Raw genomic sequence first — 25,381 nt, forward strand, 5'->3', positions numbered from 1 at the left:
TCTGCCTGCAAACTCCAAAAAGACCATGGGGTTGTACCTCTACAACTATGATATGAAATACAGGAATTCAAAGATCCTGTTTCCTCATTCATGAATGATGAAACTGGACCCCAAAGAGGGGACCTGACTTATTTAACACCCAACAGCCAGTTAATGTCCTTGTGGAGGAGACTCAAGCCCAATATTCCATGTGTTTCCAGTTTATCATGTCGTCATCTCCTCATTTTGTTCAGGATATGGTGACATCTAAAGGATTATGGCCTTCTTTTAAAAATCAGCCCCATTAGAGACCATTTGATTGCTTACATGCTTACCTCTCTTATTGCCTTGCCCCTCTCCTGGCCACATAGCTGTGACTCGTGCAGCAGGGTGGCCCTAGTAGGGCGCTTGTGGTTTGTGCTAAAGCACCTGGATACTGAAAAGCCCTTTAACTGGTCCATGAGTAAGTTATTCAAAGTCTCTGCTCCCCAACCCCGAGAGGTTGTTACATCCTGAATGGTGTCCATTTCTACCTCACAATCATTGACTGAGGGCATCCAGCTGTGAGGTTGGGCATAGAGTATAGGCCTCCTAGCACGGTCACTTAATAAAAATGTTCATCTTAACAGTGTCAGCTGGGGAATCAGCCATCCTATATCACAAAGGTCTGCTCTCCTGGGTCAGCCAAGTCATTAGTGTTCAGGTTGGGAGATCCATATTCCAGTAGCCACCTTCATAGCCTCTTTGGAGTTAAGCAATATATCCAAACTGAGATTATGTCTATGTCATAACTATTTGTTTCCTCTCCTTCAGTAGCATCACCTAGTAGCATCTCAGTCCTAAATCTACCATCATTCCCTCCTCAGCTGTTGCTTTATTGGGGAACAGGAGCTGAGGATTTTAGCCAATGGGTTCTCATCCTAATGATATCCATCAAGATTTAAAACATGATCCAGAAGATAAAATTCATTAGGCAAAATGAAAAGTTAACAGACAAAATGACCCTGCCATTGCTAGACTTCCTTTGTTGTTTTCTTTGTACCATTTTATTTCTCTCTTTTTTTTTTTTTGATGTTGATTTATATCCAGTTGCATATCAAACCAGCATCTCTTCACATGCAAGGCATCTGGTTTGGCTTCACTGAATATCACTCGAAAAATGTGGTGGAAAATTCAGTTTGTTGTGGTTACCCTGAGCGTCCCTCTCTCATTTTGGAGACTGTGTTAAAAAAATTGAAATCTTTTATATAAATTATACATGAGCAGATATTTCTGCTTAAGCAATTTGGTTACAAAATGCTCTCAACAAACTCAGGGAGCTCCAAATAAAGCATATTTTCCTCAATTAAGAAAAACTCCATTGCAAAGCTATAATGATATGAATCCTCTGTGAGAGAAGTGTGAGGACTTATAATTTTTCTATTTCCATATCCCACCCAGAGAGTGACATTTCATAATTTATCACTAGCCAATATAATTTGTTAAATCCAGTACTATTGTGTTTAATCGTCCTGCCAAACAGGTCCTTCCCTGCCATTGAGCCCCGCTGTGGTGGTCGTCATTGTCAGTGGTATTGGTGTCATGTGTGGTTTGCTGCATGGCAGTGTGTTGGTCAATTGATCCATGTGTAAAGTGATTTACCACTGGTGTTTTAACACTGTGTCTCTGTAACTGTTTGCGCTGCTAGCTGCTACACTGAAGCAACCATGCTGTTCTCAAGGCAGTCTACCCTTGATGATTTAGATGGACCAGAAACTGTTCCTAAAACAAGTGAGCGGGCTCGACCTAGGCTCCGTAAAATGCTCAGCTTGGATATGTCCTCCTCATCAGCTGACAGTGGCAGTTTAGCATCAAGGTGCTTAACTTGTGCATGCTTTGTTCTGTAATTTTATCATATTTCCCTCTTATGTCACTGCAAATATAAGTTTGTGTGATATATGTTTTCTTTTTCTTTTTCTTTTAAGAATTTGCATGAATAACCAAAGCATAACCACCACCCTTCCTGGGACATAATAAGTTGTTCCCAGGACAGTAGTCTAGTAACTAACTGCTCTTTAGCTTTTGTCTGTTAGGAGTTTCTTAAAAACTCTTATTATAAATATTGTCCTCCATTTTGTAAGTATTTAATGCTTTTCATTTTCAAAGAAATAAGCATGTTTTGTCCTTGACTGAGAGCTCATGTTGGCAGTCCTCACAGGGGAAGAATGTGTCAGGAAACCTAGAGGAATTTTTCTCATGATCTCATCAAAAGATATATGCAACAGGAAAAAAAATATGGAAATTTGCCATATATGGTCATTTTTTGATGCAGAATAGATCTGTCTACATTTAATAAGCATAACTGACATAAAGCCAGAATATGTTTCACCATTGATTTTTTTTAAAGAATATTATGCAGTAGACTATAACTTGTTTTGTTTGGGAAAGATTACTTTGGGCTTAAGTTTTCTCATTAAATACTACCATAAATAATAATCATTTATAAATGAAATTATTTGTATAAAATCTAAAAGTTCTTTTTTGAGTGGCTTCTGAATGGTCAGCAGGGGCACAGGTCAGCTGCATTGTGCTTATCCTGACACCAAAATAATCCAATCCAAAATGAGTTTCAATTTTGGCAAATCAAAGGATTCTTAACTTGTTTTCTGGCAACTATAGGTCTTAATACAGTACTGCAATATGCTAGAGCCTGGCGATGACGGGAATGCCTTGGCCATTTGAGATGTTCTCTGGCAAATACATGCTATGCTATTCCACTTTGTTGATTCCTGAAGGTACCAGGATTTGTTGAATCCTTTTGTGGACAGACCAGCTCCAAAACCATAGAGAGCATTCCTTCACTGGATATAGTATAACTAGAAGTTAGAACTTGTATAAGATTGGCTCCAGTGAAAACTCCCCAAGGTGATCACTCAATTTCAGGGCCTCCTAGAAAGCTATGTCTTGTTGAGGTAAGTCTTAGCAAATAGTCGGTTTGGCTTGGCATTGCAAGAGCTTTCTATATGATGTTCATGGTTAGGACTAAACCCCTGGGAATATTAAACATCTGAACACATACCAAAAACTCATGCAAATCTGGTTCTTCAGCCTTAGGGCTTAGCCAACTCTCATGCATTCATTCCTTTATTCATTGACACATCTACACTGGTGTTGATGACAGGAAAAATGGGTACAATCTATGCATTTGAGAATCTCAGTGTTTATGGACACTAACTGCCCACATATGCCCTTCGGATAACAGTACATATTTCAAAATCAAACAAATTATAATTCTATATTTACAGATTCCACATCTCCAGATAATTTTTGTCCCTCTGCCCTTGGTAGCTGGGTGTTTCTGAGGTAGACAATATTAAAAAGCATGCCATGAATTTCAATGGTGTGGAAGTTCTATTTTTATTTACAACTTTTTCTTCATAGAACTGGCAGAGAAAGTTAAAAGATAAAACATGAAAGAAGAAGTGGAGGATACAAGAGAAAAGAACAGGATGTCAAAAAGAGTGAAGATAAGGGTAGAGAGCTGATAGGAAGTGAATACTAGGAGGGGAGGTGGCAGGAAGAAAATCAATGGAAGTAGTTGGGAGGAGAAAGAGGGTGGTGCAGGCAGCTCCAAGGAGAAATCACTCTGGGGAGGAAAAAATGGTGGGTGTTGCCATGTGTAGACAAAGAGCTCAGTGGGAGATGGTTAGGAGCTGGAGATGGTGAAAATTCAAATGTAATAAGCACCAATAAGAAAAAGGCAAATGATGGAAAAATTAGATAAGGAACAAATGTGATAGAAGTATGCCATTTTTTCTATAAAGCATACAGTTGTTTAGCCAATATTTTATCATTCCTATCATCCCCTTTTGGATCTGAGTGGGTCTTTTGCATGGTATTGACAGTAAAGCTTATCTTGGTCAACACCAACAGACCCAAACTGGCAAGGCTTCTCATGTCCATATGCAACCTGCTTTAAAATATATATAATAGTAAGTATGCTATGCTGTGCCTTGATTTGAAGGTAACAGTGGAACCCATGGCTGTGAATCTTGATATGATTTTTAAAATCACCATTAATAGGTGGATTTAGCAATTGTGAGCCATGTGACTTGCTTTTGTTTTCAACCAGGTATGTGCCACATCAGCTTTTGCATTTAGAAGGTGCTGTTTGCAGTCTGCAGACCAGATATGACCCCAAAGGAACAAAACAGATAGAATGCAAGGAGGGGAAGTGTGGTGTTTTAATTTTCTCACAAGCCATGATGTTTTTATTTGGGAGTAATAAGGTGTCTTGAGAGTTTGAGAGGATTTTCAGGACCTGAAGGCTAAGACAAGGGTCTGTGCCCATTCCTTTCTCCTGACAGTGAGCCCACACAGTGTACCATGCTGTATTCACGCCAGGGGACCACAGAAACCATAGAGGAGGTGGAGGCTGAGCAGGACATGGAGGCTGAGCAGGATGTGGAAGCTGAGCAGGACGTGGAGACCGAACAGGATGGGGAGATGGGAGCCCAGGACACCGGTGACGAAGGCAGTGAAGCCGAGGTGGACATGGGGCCAGAGGGGCCAGAGGGGCCCAAAGAAGAGGGGGAGGAAGAGGCAAAGGAGACTGAGGACACTGAGGAGTCCGAGGAGGCTGGCCTCACCCCAGACACTGAGTTGCCGCAGTCCTCCACCGAGGAAGGCGACGTGGAGGTCCCACCATCCTACAGCAAGGCAGTCAGCTTTGAGCGCCTGTCCTTCAGCTCGCAGGATGACTCTGCAGGTCCAAGTCGTATGGCGGTCAGCCCTGATGACAGCCGCTCGGATAAGCTGGAGTCCAGCATCTTACCGCCTCTGACTCACGAGCTGACCGCCAGTGAGCTGCTGGTGAACAAGTAAGAGCCCATGGACAGATTGAAGGCACATGTAGGGGTCACTTATCTAGGGGTCAATGCTTCCACACATTGTGCTGTGGTCATTATAGAGAAACTCACGTGTTAAAAATGCCCACCTAAATATTTACTGCAAATGGGTGCAGTTTTCATTATTCCTCATATTGCAAATACTAACCAAACCTCAGTACTTATCACTGAATGGTAGATCTAGCAAGAGCTGTCAATAGCCACTACTCACATTTCTTTCTGTAACATGATATTGGAGTTTTTTCCAGAAGTAATTTGAGGACAAAGGAAGGGGGGAAGGATAGGAAAATGGAAATCAGTAATTTGGAGAAATTAAGACAAATTTATTGTCATGTTTTTTTTCTAATAGGATGTTCCATGATGATGAGCTTGAAGAATCAGAGAAATTCTACGTTGGCCAGCCCCGGTTCTTGCTGTTGTTCTATGCTATGTACAATACCCTGGTGGCTCGCTCAGAAATGGTGTGTTATTTTGTGATCATCCTCAACCACATGGTCTCTGCCTCCGTGATCACCCTTGTGCTCCCCATTCTGATCTTCCTCTGGGCCATGCTGTCTGTCCCTAGGCCTAGCAGACGGTTCTGGATGATGGCCATCGTCTACACAGAGGTAGGCCTTGGATGGAACCTTCCTGTAGGTTACTTCGGTCATTCAAACTAGGCTGGCCTGCCTTGACTCAGATAGTTTCACACAGAACCATAAGTTAGATGGATATTCTTAGACAAATGAATATAATTAACAGTTATCTAGTGCTGGTAATTTTATATATTGTCACATTTCACACCTCACACAAAACAGGTGCTAATATCTTTTCTATTTAATAGATAAGGAACCACTTTAATAAGGGGAAATAACTGGACCAAAGTTAAGTTAAACTTGGGTACTCCATTTTGAGGAGTGAATAAGTGAGAAATTAAGTTGATATTAATTGACTGCACACTATGGACTATATACCAAAACCTGAACACTATGCTCAGCATGAGAATGCAATGATAAGTTTTTAAAAAAGAAAAAAGCTATTTCTTTTTTTTAATATTATTTTAATTTATTTTTTCAAATACATTTGTCTCTGCCTCCCCCCACCACTTTCCCTTGCCCCCTTCCTCCTTCCCTCCCTCAGCTCTTCCCCTTTGGTTTTGTCCATGAGTCCTTGCTATATGTTCCTTGACTTTCCCCTTCCCTTCCTTTTCCCCGCCCCCTCTCCCTCCTTCCCTCTTGTCTCTGTTGATTTCTTTTCTTTTCAGTGTTGCTGGTCTTATTTTCCTTGCATCTTTGTATTATTGGTTAGGTTCCGCTTATAGGTGAGATCATATGGTATTTGTCTTTCGCCCCCTGGCTTAGTTCGCTTAGCATATTGCTCTCCATCCATGCTGTCGCGAAGTTTAGTAGTCCTTTTTTTCTTTCTGCTGCGTAGTATTCCATTGTGTATATGTACCATCATTTTTTGATCCAATCATCTACTGATGGGCATTTAGGTTGCTTCCAACACTTGGCTATTGTCAATTGTGCTGCTATGAACATTGGGGTGCAGAGGTTCTTTTGTATTGGCGTTTTTGTGTTCTTAGGGTATAGTCCCAGCAGGGGAATCACTGGATCAAAAGGCAGTTCCATTTTTAGCTTTTTGAGGAAATTCCACACTGCTTTCCACAGTGGCTGCACCAGTCTGCGTTCCCACCAACAGTGGACTAGGGTTCCCTTTTCTCCACAGCCTCACCAGCACCTGTTGTTTGTTGATCTGTTTATGATGGCCATTCTGACCGGTGTGAGGTGGTACGTCATGGTGGTTTTGATCTGCATTTCTCTGATGGCTAGTGATGCTGAGCACCCTTTCAAATGTCTCTGGGCCCTCTGTATCTCCTCCTTGGAAAAGCGTCTGCCCAGGTCCTTTGCCCATTTTTTGATTGGATTGTTTGTCTTCTTGGAGTGCAGTCGAGTGAGTTCTTTATATATCTTGGAAATCAAACCTCTATCTGATATATCATTAGTGAATATATTTTCCCATATGGTTGGCTCCCTTTTCATTTTGCTGATGTTTTCTTTTGCTGTGCAGAAGCTTCTTATTTTGATGAGGTCCCACTTGTTTATTCTTTCCTTTATGTCCCTTGCTTTAGGAGACATATCAGTGAAAAAATTGCTGCGTGGGATATCTGAGAGTTTCCTGCCAATGTTCTCCTCTAGGACTTTGATGGTGTTGCAATTTATATTTAAGTCTTTGATCCATCTTGAGTTTATTTTTGTGTATGGTGTCAGCTGATGATCCAATTTCAATTTTTGGCATGTAGCCATCCAGCTCTCCCAACACCATTTGTTGAAGAGGCTATTATTGCTCCATTTTATGCTTCTGCCCCCTCTGTCAAATATTAGTTGCCCATATAGACCTGGGCTTATTTCTGGACTTTCTATTCTGTTCCACTGGTCTATGGGTCTGTTCTTGTGCCAGCACCAGATTGTTTTGAGTATAGTGGCTTTGTAGTAGAGTTTGACGTCTGGTATTGTGATCCCTCCTTTGTGTTTCTTTCTCAAAATTGCTGAGGCTATTCAGGGTCGTTTATGGTTCCATATAAATTTTTGAAATGTCTGTTCTATTTCTGTGAAATATGTCATTGGTATCTTAATAGGGATTGCGTTGAATCTATACATTGCTTTGGATAGTATGGACATTTTGATGATATTAATTCTTCCAGTCCATGAGCACAGTATATGCTTCCATTTATTTGTGTCTTCCTGAATTTCTTTTTACAATGTTGTATAGTTTTCTGCGTACAGGTCTTTTACATCTTTGGTTAAATTTATGCCTAGGTACTTTATTTTTCTTCTTGCTATATCGAATGGTGTTTTTTTTCTGATTTCTTCTTCTTCTATTTCATTGCTGGTGTACAGAAATGCCTTTGATTTCTGAATGTTGACTTTGTATCCTGCTGTTTTGCCAAATTCACTTATTAGGTTGAGTTTTTTGGTAGTCTAGAGGGTTCTCTATGTACACTATCATGTCATCTGGAAACAATGATAGCTTTACTTCCTCCTTTCCTATTTGGATGCCTTTTATCTCTTTCTCTTGTCTGACCGCTGTGGCTAGGACTTCCAATACAATGTTGAAAAGAAGCGGTGAAAGCAGACATCCTTGGTGTGTTCCCGATCTTAGTGGGAAAGCTTTCAGTTTTTGCCTGTTGAGTATGATGTTGAGTATAGGTTTTTCGTATATGGCCTTTATTACGTTGAGGAATGCCCCATTTATTCCCATTTTGCTGAATGTTTTGATCATAAATGGGTGCTGTACCTTATCAAATGCTTTTTCTGCATCTACCGAGATGATCATGTGGTTTTTGTCTTTTCTTTTATTTATGTGATGTATCACGTTTACTGATTTGCGTATTTTGAGCCATCCCTGCGTGCCTGGGATGAATCCCACTTGATCGTGGTGGATAATCTTTTGAATGTATTGTTGGATGCGGTTTGCCAATATTTTGTTGAGGATTTTAGCATCTATGTTCATCAGCGAAATTGGCCTGTAGTTTTCTTTCTTTGTAGGGTATTTATCTGGTTTTGGGATCAGGGTGATGCTGGCCTTCCCTCCTCTTGGATTTTTTGGAATAGTCTGAGAAGGACAGGGGTTAGCTCTTCCTTAAATGTTTTGTAAAATTCTCCTATGAAACCGTCCGGCCCTGGGCTTTTGTGTGCCGGGAGTTTCTTGATTACTGCTTCAATTTCCCCAGCTGTTATTGGTCTGTTCAAGCTGAAAAAAGTTATTTCTGTTTCTCAATCATTCACAGATTAATGTGGCAAATGGAAATGATGGGAATAAGAATTGCCCCACAAGTGATACAAAACAGCATTAGAGACTACAGAGTTAGATTGGTGCTGCGCTGTTGCAGCCTAGTGGGGTGGAGAAAGGTTAGATGTCACAGTGACTTCTCAGCTGAAGAGAGCTTAGCTTTGTCTTAAGAGATGAGTGTAAAGTCACCACAAGATGAAAAGTGAAGGGAGTGCCAGTCATTGGGAATAACCCATGCTAAGAAACAAAGTCATAAGACAACCTGGCAAGTGCCAAGAATGACAGGTGGCTTAGGATGGCTGGAAGGCAGACTTGAGTGGAGAGCACAGCAGAAGGAGCTTGGGAATGTCAACAGGGTTTATTCTCAGGACTTACCCTCTTCGTACTGAAGGATTTAAAGAGGGGCCTGATTAGATCGGATTTGTGTTTTTGCAAGTTTTTATATAGACTTAAAGTGGAAGCAAGGAGACTAGTTTAACTGCCTGGTTGCAAAGTAATATGGTCTGAATACAATGGCAAAGAAGTTGGAGATGAGAGGGCAAATGAAGTTTTAATAATTGACAAAGTTAGCTGGGGTGTGAGGCAGAACCAGAGAGGCAAGGATAACCTCTAGGTTTCTTTGGAATTTAGTGTGTGGGGATGTCACTCACTAAGATAAGAAACATAGGACTGCTCTTTGCAGAAGCATGACTAAGAAGACAAGAGAGAGGACATGAGTTAAATTAAGACTCTAGGTCAAGAAAGGACTTTTAAAACTATATTTATTGATGAATTTTGTATATTGCAATGAAGTGTTGATGATATAGGCATTAGCGGCATGATTAAATGAAACCCATCAATTTTCTCATTTGTCCTTTTCTCTCAACATACCAATTCTCTACAACATTTATACATTTACACCAGCACAACTGGCTGGTTTGTTTCATTTACTTTTATTTATTTTTGAGAAGAAATTCCAGTAAGCAATAAAGTAGTGACAAGAAAGAGATTGGAGTAAAGTGAAAATTATGTGTATCAAAACTGCATGCTCATAAAAATTACAAATTAAAGCAATACTTAAAATGAAATGGCATAAATGTCATTCTGTTCTTGTGTCCTAATCACTATATTTTAATAGCTGGACAATTATATATGTATCAATTAAATCAGTATAAATTAACCTACTCCTCAAAATTAGAGGAAAGTACTTAAGCAGTGTCATGAGTAACCTGACTGGCCCTGATATATCTCCAATCAAAGGCACTCGTGAGGGTAAGATTTAGCTCCTGCTCTGAAGTCAACAATCTGTAAGAATAATAATGTGATTACTCCACATATTTGTGTGCATTTCTAGTATCGAAACTGTGAAATGGATTATTCGTAGTTTTTTATATTGCTGTTTCTCCTATACATGTAACAATGTTTACAAGTTGTTTTGTTTTGTTTTTTTAATTTCTATCACCCATGTTTAGGTAACAATTGTAGTCAAGTATTTCTTCCAATTTGGGTTTTTTCCCTGGAATAAGCATGTGGAATTGAACAAGGATAAACCTTACCACCCACCTAATATTATAGGTGTGGAAAAGAAAGAAGGTTATGTTCTTTATGATCTAATTCAACTCCTGGCTCTTTTCTTCCATCGATCAATTTTGAAGGTACTGCACGTTAACAGTTAACCAGCACATGTTGATAACTTCTGTCTCTAATATTCCTAGAGAATGTGATCATTAGGATTGGTGACAGTACTCAGGGGCCAGTGGGTGGCATCTATTTCTATACCTTTTTTAAAAACAAACAGTTATATTCATTTAGTGGACATTTTCTCCAATATTCCGTGCTCAATAACGGGACTTAAAATAAATCTGGGAGTAAATTTCCCCATATTTCTACCCTGGGTATAACATGTATAATAACAAATTCACATTTGTTGGAATTGCTTGAATGATATACAATAGCTTAATGCCTGGTATGCCAAATTCTACTAGTTTGAGCCAGAATATCAGAGAACTACAATTTGGGGTGGATCACATTGCTTTTCATCCCCATCCCAATGTCTGTTTAGCTGCTTCTAGCAGCATTACTTTTATTGTGTAATTTCTGGTCATGAAACTGTTGGCTTTACTGAGAGACTATACATTAAATGGTCTGGTGAATCCAGTGTTGTGCTTTGCTTCCTGTTAAACTTATTGTTGAGAAAGCCATTTTTCACGCCACTGAGGAAGATCTTTCCATAGGATGAAATGTCTTAAGTCAGTAACTCTTGTCATCCTCCTGAGTAACTAATATGTAATATATGCCACTCAGTGATAAATATTAAAAATTATTGCTTAACATACATTTTATATGTTGATGTACCTGTTATCACAATTTTTTTCTTTAAGTTTGCCCCCTTTTATAAAATATTAAATTTATTTTACAAAGTATCTTTATCGGTTTCTTTTTAGAACAGGCTTGACCTGAGTTTACACACACACACATATACATGCATGCACAGGTACATATGTAACAGTATTCAACTTCTGAACTTTTGTCCTGTTCAGTGGCCTACTTCAAATTGGGTTTATCTTCATATACCTTTGGCCAAAGTCTTTATTCTGTCTTCTGTTCTCTTGCAAAGTGCCCAAGTCCCCTAACCTTTCATTTTTTTGTAGCTTTACCTGGGTCACTGGGTTGTGGTAGGTTTGCAAAGGTATTTTATCCAAAGAAGCCAGTTAGCCAAAGTTGGATTTGCCCAAAAGCTCCACTACTACTTTATGTTAATTTTATAAAATAATCTAGTTTACTAATTCTTGTTATGAATATACTAATGTATTAACCTTATCTTTTTAGTTCTATAAATTAGTTAAAATTTTTAGCATTTGAAGCCATTATAATGGTGTAATTTTGGCTGCATCATAATCATCTTGTAACTTTTGTATCTTTTTGCATGTCATTTAAAAATTTTTATAAACCTTTAGACACTTTGACTGTTTTTCAACAATAGTGAAATTGTTTAAAAGATACAATTTTACATTTAAAGTATATAATAAACAAAATTTTGGTGTTTTATATTGATATACTTACTCGGATTTCTTCTTTGAAAATTTCATTTACATGGTGAATGTATATGAGATTTGCGGTACTAGTATTATGCTGAAATTTCAGGTAATGATATGAAAAACACTTTTTGGAATGATAAATCTTTTGTAAGAAGACCAAATTATCCTATATCTTTCAGGGGGGGAAACTCTTATAGAATACTGCAATGAAAACTATGTAGAGATTTGAAAAGTATTTAATATTAATTGCTGCAATTTTATAAATAATTAGAAGAATTAATAAACTTAAATAATACTACTGAGAAAGTAGGGAAAGACTAAATATGTTAAAATATTGGTAAAGGATAAAATGTTTTAAATGACTTGAAATAAATCATCGTAAACTGAAATCCCATTATGAACACCTAAAATCTTTGTTTATAAGAGTACATTCATTTAATTTATTTTAAAATAGTATATCTATAAATAAATATTTGAGAATAATCTGTAAGTTAGGTGACTTTAGCTTTTGATGAATTAATCATTCTCTCATTTGGTTTTTGGCCAACTGATTTTTTGGCCAGTTGGTCTGGAGCTCTTATCCCCTAAAGTACGTGTCAGAGGGAGGGTCAGTAGAGGTCTGGGGGAATAAACTCAGAACCTGGCAGTCTGGGCACTCAGGAGGCAGTGAGCTTACGGGGGAACTTTGTTCAAGAGCAACAAGGTCATCATAAGCATGACTTGCTGGCCAGGTAGCACCTTGCTCCAGCAAGACCCCTGTTTTCCCAGCCTCCTTTTCTGCTGTCATTCTTTCCCCCTCTTCATCAGCCCCTTCAATCCTGCTTCCTTGAAGCAAACTCAGGCTCTGCAGAATGCATCATAATCTCTATATCACATGTAGGCCAAGATTTTTTGAGTAAAGTATTTGTAGCTCTGTTTCTGAGTCAGCCACAGACGATTCAAGAATTTACATCTTGTTATACAGGCTTGTATAACAGCGTCATTATTCAAGTACAGATATTTGGTAAACATGGGGCAGTGGGGCTAAATTCACCCACTGATACTTCGAGTTGATACTTGGAGGACTATTGTAAGCATAAAGCATAAAGAGATGTAAGTTTCTGGAAAGTGCTTTTGCTTAAGGAACAAGTCAAGTGATTATAATTTCACCTTTTCTCCATATGTCAAGCCTCATCTCTCTCCGTCCAATTAATTAGACAAACTCTTATCATCTACACCCACCCATCTCCACTCTCCTGGGACCATCATAAAATTATAGATAATAAGCTTTCATAGAATCCATCCCCTGCCTTGGTTTTCTAATCTCTTTTTATTTCAGCTTTATGGAGATACAGTTGACAAATAAAATTATAAAATATTTAAACTGCACATTGTGGTGATTAGATAAATGTATATACAGTGTGAAAGGATCGCCCCATCTAGTTAATTAACACATTCATCACTTCACGTAATAATTTTTTTTAACCATAACTTTTAAGTTACACTCTCTTTACAAATTTCAGTTACAGAGTAACAGATTATAATACAGTATTACCAACTGTAGTCACTCTGTTTTACCTTTGATATTCTAACCTTGTGGGAGAGTTTGTTGCATGAGATATTGTAGGGCAGAATACCAGTTCATACTTGAAAAGGCAACTTGAATTGCCCCTTTTCATGCTTTCTCAGTGCCATGGCTTATGGGACGAAGATGACGTGACTGAGAATGGCACCGACAAGGACGAATCAGATGATGAGCAGTCCCCCAGTCATGGCAGGAGGGCCTCCTCTGATTCCCTGAAATCCATCAACTTGGCCGCATCCACAGAGTCAGTGCACGTGTCCTTCCCTGAGCAGCCGACAGCCATCCGGAGGAAGCGTTCTGGCAGCAGCTCCCAGATATCCTACAGATCCACCAGCTTTTCTTCAAATAGGTCCCAAAGAGGTATCTCTGGGCTAGAAACACCCTGTGAGCTGTCTCATTTTTCTGGTGCTTGTGTGTCTGGGACAGGAGAGTTTGTTGGGCGCTATCAGAGACAAATACTGTCATGTGAAAAGAAAGCACCTTGAAATCAGACCCAAATTCAAATTCTGGCTCCGCCATGTGTGTGTGTGTCACCTGGGGCAGTTGCACCGTTGCTCCAAATGTCTATTGTTCAGAAAGTTACCAAACACTTGTGTACAGTCATGCATTGCACAATGACTTTTCAGTCAATGATGGACTGCATATACAACAGTAGTTTACCATATAGCCTTGGTGTGTAGTAGGCTGTACCGTCTAGATTTGTGTACACTCTATGTTGTTCGCACAAACATGAAATTGTGTACTAACACATTTTTCAGAACGTATGTCCAATTAATGCATCATTAATTGATGTGTAACTATATTCATCTTCAGAATCTACTCTTTGGGCAGATGTTAGAAGGTCATGTTATGTTAATTTTACAGTTAGAGAAATTGAGACATGAGAAGAAGGATGGGTCATGGACCCAATCTGAAAAACCTGCGACCTAGGACCCCATTTAGTACAATAAAAGCTGTTCTTCCTGTGCATTCCTTCCTGGGACAAAGATCACATAATAATCCAGGAAAGAGCATTGGGTGTAAAAACCCAAAGATGTGTTTTACCACAGAAGCAGAGTTGAGAGAGAAGATACCCATTTTCAGTCACTATTCTTTCAAATGTGTGTGTTCTTCCCTCGGAAACAGCTTCCCTCTGCCATGTGGGGCCCAGGGGCTCCTGTGATATCTGTGTCAATAAGCCCAGATCTCATGGTGCATCTTGGTTTGTTTTTTGTTTTATTTCTATTCTAGGCAGCACAAGCACTAGAAACAGCAGTCAAAAAGGAAGCAGTGTTTTGAGCATCAAGCAAAAAAGCAAAAAGGAACTTTATATGGAAAAGCTTCAAGAACATTTAATCAAAGCAAAAGCATTTACCATAAAGAAGTGAGTGCATGCAAACACTTGCATTATGGGTTTTATTTTTTGACTGAGGAACTTTGGGAAATAATCAATAACAATTATTTTATATATATACCAGAAGTGAAGAACAGGGAAGTGTCTCCTTAGATCACAAATATCATCTTCTTAAGGGAGAAAAAAATGATACATTATTATATTATTTTTAAAAATCACTTTTCAATAATGAGATGTATTTTCATATTCATTGCATTTATAAACACATTTTCTATTGAAACAGGATAAATAATTTCAGAAGTTCACAGTATGTAATTCCAGACATTATCATGGAACCATCTACTGGACAGAGAGGAATTTGATGTCAAAACTAGAAGGGCCTTAGACATACACTCTCATTCTAGAGAGGGGAAACTGAGGCATGTGGTAGCAAAATGGTGTGCCCATTATCATATAGTTGGTCCCCAGCAAAATGCACATGTTCTTCCCAAGTGTTAGGGATGCAGACAAGCAGCAGATGTGGCAAAATAGAGGGACATGAAAGAGGGCTGGTCCTGAATATGGACCCTAACCTAGAGGGTCATCCACACCTGAACCATGGCCTTGAATTGAAGACAAAACCCAGAGCACAGTAAAGATAGGGCACAGGCTGGACAGACAGGGAAGAGGCTGGACAGACAAGCCAGAGCCATGAGGACACAGTAACAAAGGACAGAGCAAGGTGAGCTCAAAAGCCCAAGGCAGTACCTGGGAACCATGAGAGGCCCAGAACCCAAAAAGGGGAGGAGCAGGGTTGCCTAACAATGACCAGGTGCCTGGGAAACCCTTTAGATCTAAGCACCTCATGTATTCCCATTTATTTCTCACCCCAGCCCTGTGCCTCAGGTCTTATTATCACCTTCATTTTACAGAAGAGAAAATTAAAACAAGGAGGGTTAAGTAGCATGTTTAAGTTCTAGCAGGTGGAGAGTAATCAGGTGACAAACCAGGCACCAAAATTTCATGGCATTATATCAGATATATTCAATTACATAGCAGTCAAGAGAAAAGGTTTGTGGTCCCAGCAGCAGAAAGGGCTATAGTATCTGCCCTGGCAATGAACTTGTATATACTCTGTTAAAGCAGGAGCGACCCCACAGCAGAACTGTTGTGAGACTGAGAGAGGGAGGTCCAACCTGGCTTGAAAAAGAAATGCAGAGGAACAGAATGATTGTGATATCTGGTCATTTCTCCACTTGTGCCTCTCCTGAAGCAAGCAGGTGGGGTCTCTGTGTTGCAGGACTCTGCAAATATATGTGCCCATCAGAGAGTTTTTCTACAACCTCATCCACCCAGACTATAGTGCCGTGACTGACGTGTATGTGCTTATGTTCCTGGCTGACACTGTCGACTTCATCATCATTGTCTTTGGCTTTTGGGCCTTTGGGGTAGGTAAAGGCCACCATACATCTGATGACTAATAGTGATGCTGTTCTGTGAAATGCCACTCAGGCCTGAACCTGTTATCTCTTTCCCAGAAACACTCAGCAGCAGCAGACATCACCTCTTCACTGTCCGAGGACCAAGTCCCTGGGCCATTTCTGGTGATGGTCCTCATTCAGTTTGGAACCATGGTGGTGGACCGAGCACTGTACCTCAGGAAGACTGTATTGGGAAAGGTCATTTTTCAGGTCATTCTTGTGTTTGGAATTCACTTCTGGATGTTCTTCATCTTGCCTGGTGTGACTGAGAGGTAAGATCTTAGAAGGATCAATGGGCCCACTTTAATGCAAATATATTTCCTAAGGTTATGCATCAGCACAGCAAAATCACCAGGTACAGGCAGATGTATGGCAAAGCAACTTCACACATAGGAAAAGTTAGAGGTTTTAACCACTATTAAATTCAGTGTAAGTCCAAAGTGTGAACAGATTCCTCAAAAATATTTTTATTGCATGCTTGTATGTATTCATTAAAACAGGGTTTTAAGACTAAGAGAGGTGACAACCTTAAGGATCAGGGCAAACCTAGGATCATTATGTTGTGATTGTTTCTGCACCTTAGTACAGCAACTTTCAACCAGTGTGCTGCAACACACCACCGTGCCACAGAAATTTTTAAAATGGGCAATGCCTGACTGTTTAGTTAGGAGCACTGATCTCTTTTCTGTTTGATTGTCAAATTAAAAAATGACAACTGCCAATATAGCAATGGCTCTCTGATGTGAACAAATCAAAAGTATAGATAATATTTTGACAGATCAGCAAAAAATACAGATTTTTTTTGCTGTGCAGCAAAATTTTAGTAATTAGTTTATGTGTGCCATGAGGTGAAAAAAGGTTGAAAATTGCTACCTTAGTGGATACAGAAATGAATTGGGATATGGTCTTAGGATGAGAGGACTTGAGACTATCATATGAGAAGTGGATGAGAAAAATATAGGCTGTTTAACTGGTAGAAGAAAACCTAGAAGATGGTAGGGGCAGATGATATAGTATCTGCCACAAAGGGTATGAGTGAGGGACAAATGTAACAGCATTTGGAAAGCGGCTGGCAGTCTCAGCACATAGAGAAGGAAGAGTGCAGGCCTATGATGCCATGGTGCTGCTGCTGTTACCACAACTCTTGCTGCTGGTCAAGATGGATTGGACATGGGAGATTTAAAAAGAGTAACCTAAAGTTTGATAAGAAAAGTCCTGGTAAGGTCCTAGGAGGCTGCTAATACCATCTTTCTCTCCATCATCTTGAACCCTAAGCATCTTCTGTAGTGACCTCATTCAGTCACCAAGGGTACCATGTCCTCCCAAACCTCAAAGCCCTTCTGCTCCCTCCCCTTCTCTCCCATCCCTAACACACAGTGCCTCTTCTTCAGCATTCTTTAGATCTCAGTTATAATGTCACTTTTCCCAGGTCTTCTCTCCCCATGCACCACCCAAAATAATTCTTGGGACAAATCTGATGCTTAATGCTTGAACAGATTAACAGATCGATAACAGAAAAGTAAAGGAGACAGTTATAGACAGGAACTATCAGTTCTCTTAAGTTATGAAAATAAAGGGTCCACAGAAGGGGAACATGGAATTGTCCATGTAATGTAATAAGAATGATATTTTTAACAAACACATCATTAAAAGTTTTCATGTGTAACATTAATTTGATCTTATACATTAGAGTCATTTCATAGCCAAGCTTTATGAATCACTTGTCAATGAGGCTGGCTAATACCACTTTTTTTGGAAGTGTGAATAGAAAGTAGTGAAAAATGGATTTTACTTGCGTGGCTCATAAGCTGGTCCAAATGTAATTCCTAATGAGGAAATCCAAATCTGTTCTAATGATGCTGGAGCTAAATGTCTGTTCTTACCTGAATGTTTAGACTCTTTTTTATTTTTAGCATAGAAATTATTGCTTTGTAATAATAAGTGGTGGCAATGCAAAATATTTTAAAAGTAAAAATGAAATTAAGATCATTTTTCTTGAGTCTAAAGTAGAACTAACTAAATAAAGGATTGTTACCTAGATAACTCCCAATGTCTCAGGAAGTCTCCTGTTCCACACTGTATGGGAGAATAAACATATCTCATATGATAAAAGTAATTCAAATTAAAGCAAGCAGTCTGTAAAAATATTAGAATTTGCTCATGAAAATGTAGGGAATCTTATTTATTAGTCTTTAAAATAGAATAAATTCTCTATAAATATTTAGTTATAGCTATCTCTCAACTCAGAGAAATATACCAAATTCAACTCCCATAATAGCTGGATGATGAATGTCAACATTTAAAAACATCAAATAGGTATTCTCTATCAGGCCTCATAGAAACTAATTTTCAGAGGACAAAGAGATCTAAAAGATTTCTAGACCTACTGTGTAATTTTACAGATTAACATAGGTAAAACTCATACAGAAGATTGATCTCCCTGCAGTCATTCAACTAATTATTGATGAGACCAGATTCCAGTCCTAGGCCCATTGGTCCTACTGTACATTGCACCTACTGTACTACACTCCTCCCCTCATGGGAGGCATCCTGTACTTACTTTCAAGCATATCTTTTAAAATAACAAAGCCTACTGTTTCATTGCTCATTATCAAAGGATTTGACTATTGCAGTCCCAGAAGAGAGCCCCAGAGCCCCAGAGCACTGATCTCTGCTACGTCTTTCCACAGAAGCCTCCACAGAGAGTAGTGCTTCGAGAAATACAGCAATGGTGAAGGCACAGAGATTCACGTTAGCAGGATCAAATCACTAAATAGTTCCATTGTTCCTGCCTATATTAGTTTGCTATTGCTGCTGGAACAAATTGACACATCCTTGGGGCTTAAAACAACACAAATTTATCATCTTACAATTTTGTAGGTCAGGAGTTTGACACAGGTCTCACTTGACTAAAAGCAAGGTATTGGCAAGGCTGCACTTCTTTTTAAAGGAAAGGTTATGGGGGAGAAGCTTCCATAGGTTCCAATATTTCTTGACTCATGGCCCATTCCTCCATCTTCAAAACCAGCAACAAAGAGTCAAGTTCTTTTCTCATCACACCTCTCTGACCCTTCTGTTATCAAATCTCCCTCTGACCACAGCTGAAAAATATTCTTTCCCTTTAAGGACTTATTGATTAGATTGCACCCACCTGGATAATCTAGGTTGTTCTCTGCATCTCAAGGTTCTTAACTTTAAACCCATCTGCAAAGCCCTCATTGGCATATAAGGTAATATATTCAGAGGTTCAGGGGACTAGGACATGTACATCTTTGCAGAGGTGCCATTATTCTGTCCAGCACATGTTCTACCAGGCTTTTGTAGAAATTAACAGCATGGCAACAATACCTTCCAAACCAAATGAGGGGGAAGTGTTTGTTATAATGCTTCATTAAATGAAAGCTTCTCCTGTGGTGACTTACAATCATGTATATTCATTCAATTTCACATTTATTGATCACCTACTATGTCCAAGGGAGTAGACTGGGTGAAAAGGGCATGACATCAGCATGAATACAGCATGGACTCATCCCCATGTGGGAAGGCCCACATAGTGGGCTCCCAGGGCTCATGGCACTATGATGATCACTAAACCTATGGCCACACAGATTATTTCTCTGCTGGACTCACCTTTGAGCCCTACCTGATGGCCAATTTCTAATGCAACAGATTATCCTATGTTTATTTTTGGGTATTTAATTCAAGATACATTAAGACTGGTGAACCTCCAGTCTTCATTGACAGCATATTACTGACGACATAATTTTTTGACATTTCAAATTATGCTGCCATTACTTAACATCCAAAATTCATTTTTTCTTCTTCAAATGTTGTTATTGAAAATTTAATTCATTGTTATGCAGAGAAAACATTTATTAATAGCCATATTTTCTAAGTCCTTTTAAAAAAAGAATAAAAGAAAAATAGGTTAGGAGTCTCTTAAGCTATATAGATGAAAATCATAGTATTGAACATCAAGAAGCTCCAATATCTTGAGTAATTAATCTGATAAATGGCTTTTTCTGTGGATATGTCATTATTTAGTCCACAAACATTCAGGGTTTGTCTGCAGCCTAGAAAGCACTGTGCAGTAAGTAGGTACTGTGGGAGTCATAGAGATGACCCTAGCCTCTAGCAATAAAACATGTAGAGACCACCAAAAAAGTCTTCCAGTATAAGACAACATTAATATCCCTAGTCAGGTTTAACATGATTACTTCAGGAACTATAGATTAACTACTACTTATTCCAAGTTGACACACTTTAAGATTCTAGGAGTAAAAAATTATCTAATGGGTAAAATATGTGTCAGTGCTTTCATAAGGAATAGAAGGCAACAAAATTTTATATCTTGGACTATAACTTTAATAGGTATAGAAGAATTCTTTCCCATACCATTTCCATATCAATCACTTATAAAATCTAAGGGCATTTCCCTAGAAAACTAAAAAAATATTTTCTCTGAATATTCAACAACAAAGACAGTTTCTAGAAAGAGTGAGGGAATGAATAATTGATGTAAGCACTCTCTAAATATCTGATATTTTTAATAATAACTTGTCAAGTGCTAGATCATGGTCAAATATAAATAGTTAAATTAATTCATTAGGTTCTGAAATAAACAAATCTGTATTTTTCTATGGGGGAGACATTTATAAGCAATATTTTTTAGTTCTTCAGGTGTTGAAATCTATAGGTCCCTAGGTCTCCCAGATATATAAGCCAATTCATCCCTGGTTTGTTCTTGGATCTTGTCAACTAAAGATTAGCTATTTCCAATTTAAAAATAATATATTTTCCTCTAATAAAAAATTAAAAATTAATAAGACAAATCCAAAATACAATATTAAGAATAATACACTGCTTCCAGTTTAAAAATCAAGTATTTCTCTTAAACACAGGCAAGATTATATATGGATATTACAAAGTCAAAGTTTTATTTTCTTTTAAAAATCGGTACTGACTATATTTAAGACTCTTGAAGAATGATGCATTCATCCAAAGTTAAAAAAAAAAAAAAAAACAAGTCCTATAGGTCATCATTCTTTGAAAATGTATTCCATTCTTTTTAATACAAAATTTAGTTCCACTGTTTCTTCTCAAACTTATGCTGACATTCATAAACTTTACAACACTATGGTTGTAAATTTTGCTTTTCTTCTTTGTTGAGCTTTAATTAGAACGAGGGTAGCAGCAGAGCCCACATTGTGCGAAAATGTTATTAGCAAATGTACTTAGTAATTTATTTTAATTATAGCCTAAACAACTGACTAATACATTAATACCTGAGAGACTTCATTCATAGGATTTTTTAATTATTTGATTTTATTAACCTACCTTTGGCATTTGAAGTGACCATCTATGTTTAATAAATTCCTTAGCATTAACTGAATTAACTGAAATGCTAGAGAAGGAATTAGGACTTTTTAAAAATTCTAGAGTGATATCGTTTTACAAGAGGAGTATTCCATTCCCTCACTTTTCTGAATTTTTACATTTTAGGAAATTCAGCCAGAACCTGGTTGCTCAGCTTTGGTACTTTGTGAAATGTGTTTACTTCGGGTTGTCTGCCTACCAAATCCGTTGTGGCTACCCAACACGAGTCCTTGGAAACTTCCTCACAAAGAGCTATAATTATGTCAACCTCTTCTTGTTTCAAGGGTAAGGACACACTATGTTGTTGCAGTCACTCACAAAAAGGAAGCTCACAATTGAAAGACATGTTGTTTCCTACCTAGGAAGGAACAGAAAGAGGAAGGATGCTGATTTTCAGGAATGTAGATCATTGTGGAATTCTCTCAGTGTTTAGCAAAGAATAGGCATGCTTCTTGAAATACCTTTGTATGTGTAGTTACCACAAACCTGGCCAGAATGTTGTGCTAGGCTCATCCACATGGGTTTTCTACATATGTATCCTATATAATTAATGTGATAATATTTTGGGATACATAATCCATAAGTATTAATATGCTTCAGGGCACAACGGAACATATTATTTGGAACCTTGACTATTCCCAAATGCCTTTGGAATTTTGCATGTAAGTCCATCCATTGGAAAGGGCCACTTATTCTGCCTAACATCAATGTGAATGCCCTATGACTTGTTTATTCCTGGTAGTAAGTTTGCTGTCAGAGGAAGCATATAGCTATTCCATGTGAGAATTCAATTGGTAGAATCTCCTCTCTGTTCCCTCAGAAATTTGTCCATGGCATAAAAAGTCAGTCTGCTCCTAGTTAGGACCAGACCTGGGGACTAGGTACTTAGTCATATAAGAGGTGCTGAACATACTCAATGTTATGAACCTCCCTGTGTGGAACAATGTTTCGCTTAGTGCTGTCCTATGTGGAAGCCTGATAGTTCTTTAAGAGGTTGAATTAGTGCTCTCTCCACAAAGCTGGGTAGCCCAGGGGAGAATTCCAAGTGGTGACCCAACTGGCGTGAAGCCCTTGGAGGGACACAGGCCCTCCAGCCTAGGACAAGCTCTGTGTCAGTCAAGAAACCAGGAACATTTCCCATACTCCAGAGGAAATCATGCCAGCCCATTCCCAACTGAAATATAAGAGACTAAGCCAGAGTCTTCGCTTTATTCATCCATTAATTCTACCAGCTGTGGGCCATACTGTACACCCCCAGTGGAATGTTTCTTCCCTTTGATGGCTCTCACTTGCTTTCATCTTTCACTTAACAGGTGTATTACCTTTCCTAGCTTATTCAACAGCAAATCCCCAACAACTCAATAACCCTATGATGAACAGATTCTTATAACATGAACAAATAAATGTTTTTAAAAGTTAAATTGTAGTTATTTTCAGATGTGGTTTTATATATAGAAAATACCAAAAACTCACTCCAAAAAACTTTAGAATTAATCAACAAATTCAATAGAATTGTAGAACATGATATCAACATACGAGATCTGTCTGGAAAAAGCCCAGCCATTGTTAATCTAATGAGAACAGTTTGCAATTTGCACAACATTGATGTAACCTAGCAGCAAAGGAGTGTGGACTGGAATGTGCATTCATGAACGAAGATAACTTCACTGTACTAGTCAGTGAGAGCAGTAGACACTGTAGAGTGAGCATGTGCACTGTGTGGCTCTCTCATTCAAAATTAATGAGTGAGTAGAGCAACAAATCTGCATCAAATTTTGCATTAAGCTTGAACATTCCTCCATGGAAACTATTTGGATGATTCTGAAGACCGAAGCTATGGGCAACTGGTGATTGGCAACTTCATCATGACAATGCACCCACTCATGCATCATGTCTCATGCAGAACTTTTTGGTGAAACATCAAATCACCCAAGTGACTCAGCCCCCTACAGCCCAGATTTGGTGCCCTATGACTTCTGGCTTTTCCCAAAACTAAAATTTGAGAGGGAAGAGATTTCAGATCATCGATGAGATTCAGGAAAATCCAATGGGGTAGCTGATGGCAACAGGAAGAACTATGTGAGGTTCCAAGATGCATACTTTGAAGGGAACTGAGGCATCATTGTCTTAAGTACAATGCTTCTTGTATCTTGTATTTTCTTCAATAAATGTTTCTGTTTTTCATATTACATGGCTGGATATCTTCTGGACAAACCTTTTACAGAAATAAGTTGCATCTCTATACACTGACAAAGAAACATCTGAAAAAGAAAAGTTTTTTCATTTACAATATTAAAAACAATAAAATAGAAATAAATTTAACCAAAGAAGTGAAAGATTTGTACAATTTCTTATAAAAGAAATTGAATAAGACACCATTAAAAATTTAAGAAGGGAATCCCAGTTTTTTAAGACCATCAGCCAAAAAAAAAAAAAAAAAGGAATGGAAAATACCAATCAATTTATTAGACTTGTAATGAAAAGTAGTTGTATTCCAAGTTGAATTTTCCCATAAGGGTCACCTTGAGAATTTTTTTTCTATGACTTAAGGTCTAAAATAATAAGGAACTGCATGAGTTCTCAGGGTTGGCTGGGTTTGGGGGGACAATCCCAAAACTGTCTCTCTAACAAGACATGGTTTCCACCAGGTTCCGCCTCGTTCCATTTTTGACTGAGCTAAGGGCTGTGATGGACTGGGTGTGGACAGACACAACCTTGAGCCTCTCCAGCTGGATCTGTGTAGAGGATATCTATGCTCACATATTCATCTTGAAATGTTGGCGGGAGTCAGAAAAAGTAAGCCAACAAAATGCTTTATCCCTATTTGTTTCTCTTAGATACAGGCTGCTTATATGATTAATGGGAACTTCTGCAAGTCTTGTAGCCAAATAAATGGAGACAGGGGCAAAAATTATTAGGGCCTATAAATATCCTATTGACTTTCACCCCACTGGAGTTGTGAATCTTGAACACACTACTGCCTTAGCAATAGCATCCAGATGTGTTCTTCTTTTGGCAACTGTATATTGTAGTTGCTTTTAAAAGAAGAAATGATATATTGCTGTGTGACCCAATAATTCTCAAATGGCTCATTTGGGAACAGGAGAGAATGTACTCTGCTGGAGAAAAGTGGAGTCAGGTGGCTTGGACTCAGGGTCACCACCTGATGTCCTCTCGGATGAGAGACAATGTAACTGCTTTGTGCCAAGGAAACTAAAGTGCAAACATTTGATCATTCTTCTAGGTTGAATGTTATGGTAAATATGGATAGAATTACAATTATTTGTTGGTTTTTCAAGTTTACCATATGAAACAGGAGCCTGTTACATAAAAGCGATAAAAAATACTCACGTATTATATCATTTGCTGAGGTGGCATGAAATGTCTTTTTGCTCATCTCCATGATACCCTCTTTGGAAAAGTTCCCTCTAGTCCTTATAATTTCTATGTTCTTCAGTTTCTTCTGTGAATTTCAGCTTTATAGTTGTGGGACCCATTGTACTGCGGCTTCTGTGTTTTGGAGGTTCATAGGAGTGGAGAAGATGGGCTGGCAGTATACTTAAAATCATTGTAGCTTCTCTGGATTTTTAAGAGCAAAAGAGTTGCTATAATGACAGGATATGAGAGCCAATCTACCAAAGGGACATTGAGAGCAGAATCAGGATGACAAAGGGTCTAGAAATCATGGCATATGAAGTAGGAAGACTCAAGAATTGTTCATTCTGAAGTAAAAATAAATGGGGTGACACACTTTCAAATATTGGAAAATAGATTTTAAAATTTGAATTAATTTGTAAGATCCAAAAAAAACCATATTAAGAAAAGTAGGCAAAAGCTCTGGTAAGTTTCAATAGAGCATAAAGATCCTTCTAACAATCATAGAGGGGCTGCCTTACAGGGTGGTCACTAAGAGGTGCCTGCATACACACAAAGTCGCACAGAGGAAAATTTATATTACAAAACTTCTGTGCTGAGAAGAGCCAAGGCTTCCTCCT

At 38.5% G+C, this 25,381-nt stretch overlaps 1 protein-coding gene across 1 annotated transcript in view; it reads left to right on the plus strand.

The window, feature by feature from the left end:
- PIEZO2 (piezo type mechanosensitive ion channel component 2) overlaps positions 1 to 25,381 on the plus strand; it is a 487,309-nt gene that overhangs the window by 450,045 nt on the left and 11,883 nt on the right. The window contains exons 39-48 of the mRNA XM_054587349.1: positions 1,667 to 1,834; positions 4,326 to 4,838; positions 5,215 to 5,473; positions 10,088 to 10,270; positions 13,322 to 13,577; positions 14,448 to 14,580; positions 15,830 to 15,977; positions 16,068 to 16,282; positions 21,513 to 21,671; positions 24,035 to 24,182. Coding sequence (XP_054443324.1) covers positions 1,667 to 1,834; positions 4,326 to 4,838; positions 5,215 to 5,473; positions 10,088 to 10,270; positions 13,322 to 13,577; positions 14,448 to 14,580; positions 15,830 to 15,977; positions 16,068 to 16,282; positions 21,513 to 21,671; positions 24,035 to 24,182 — 2,182 coding nt within the window. The remainder of the gene's footprint in view (positions 1 to 1,666; positions 1,835 to 4,325; positions 4,839 to 5,214; positions 5,474 to 10,087; positions 10,271 to 13,321; positions 13,578 to 14,447; positions 14,581 to 15,829; positions 15,978 to 16,067; positions 16,283 to 21,512; positions 21,672 to 24,034; positions 24,183 to 25,381) is intronic.

This window comes from Pteronotus mesoamericanus, unplaced genomic scaffold (genome assembly GCF_021234165.1).
Source record: "Pteronotus mesoamericanus isolate MK-2021 breed Mesoamerican mustached bat unplaced genomic scaffold, CSHL_Meso_final scaffold_118, whole genome shotgun sequence".
Classification (NCBI taxonomy): domain Eukaryota; kingdom Metazoa; phylum Chordata; class Mammalia; order Chiroptera; family Mormoopidae; genus Pteronotus; species Pteronotus mesoamericanus.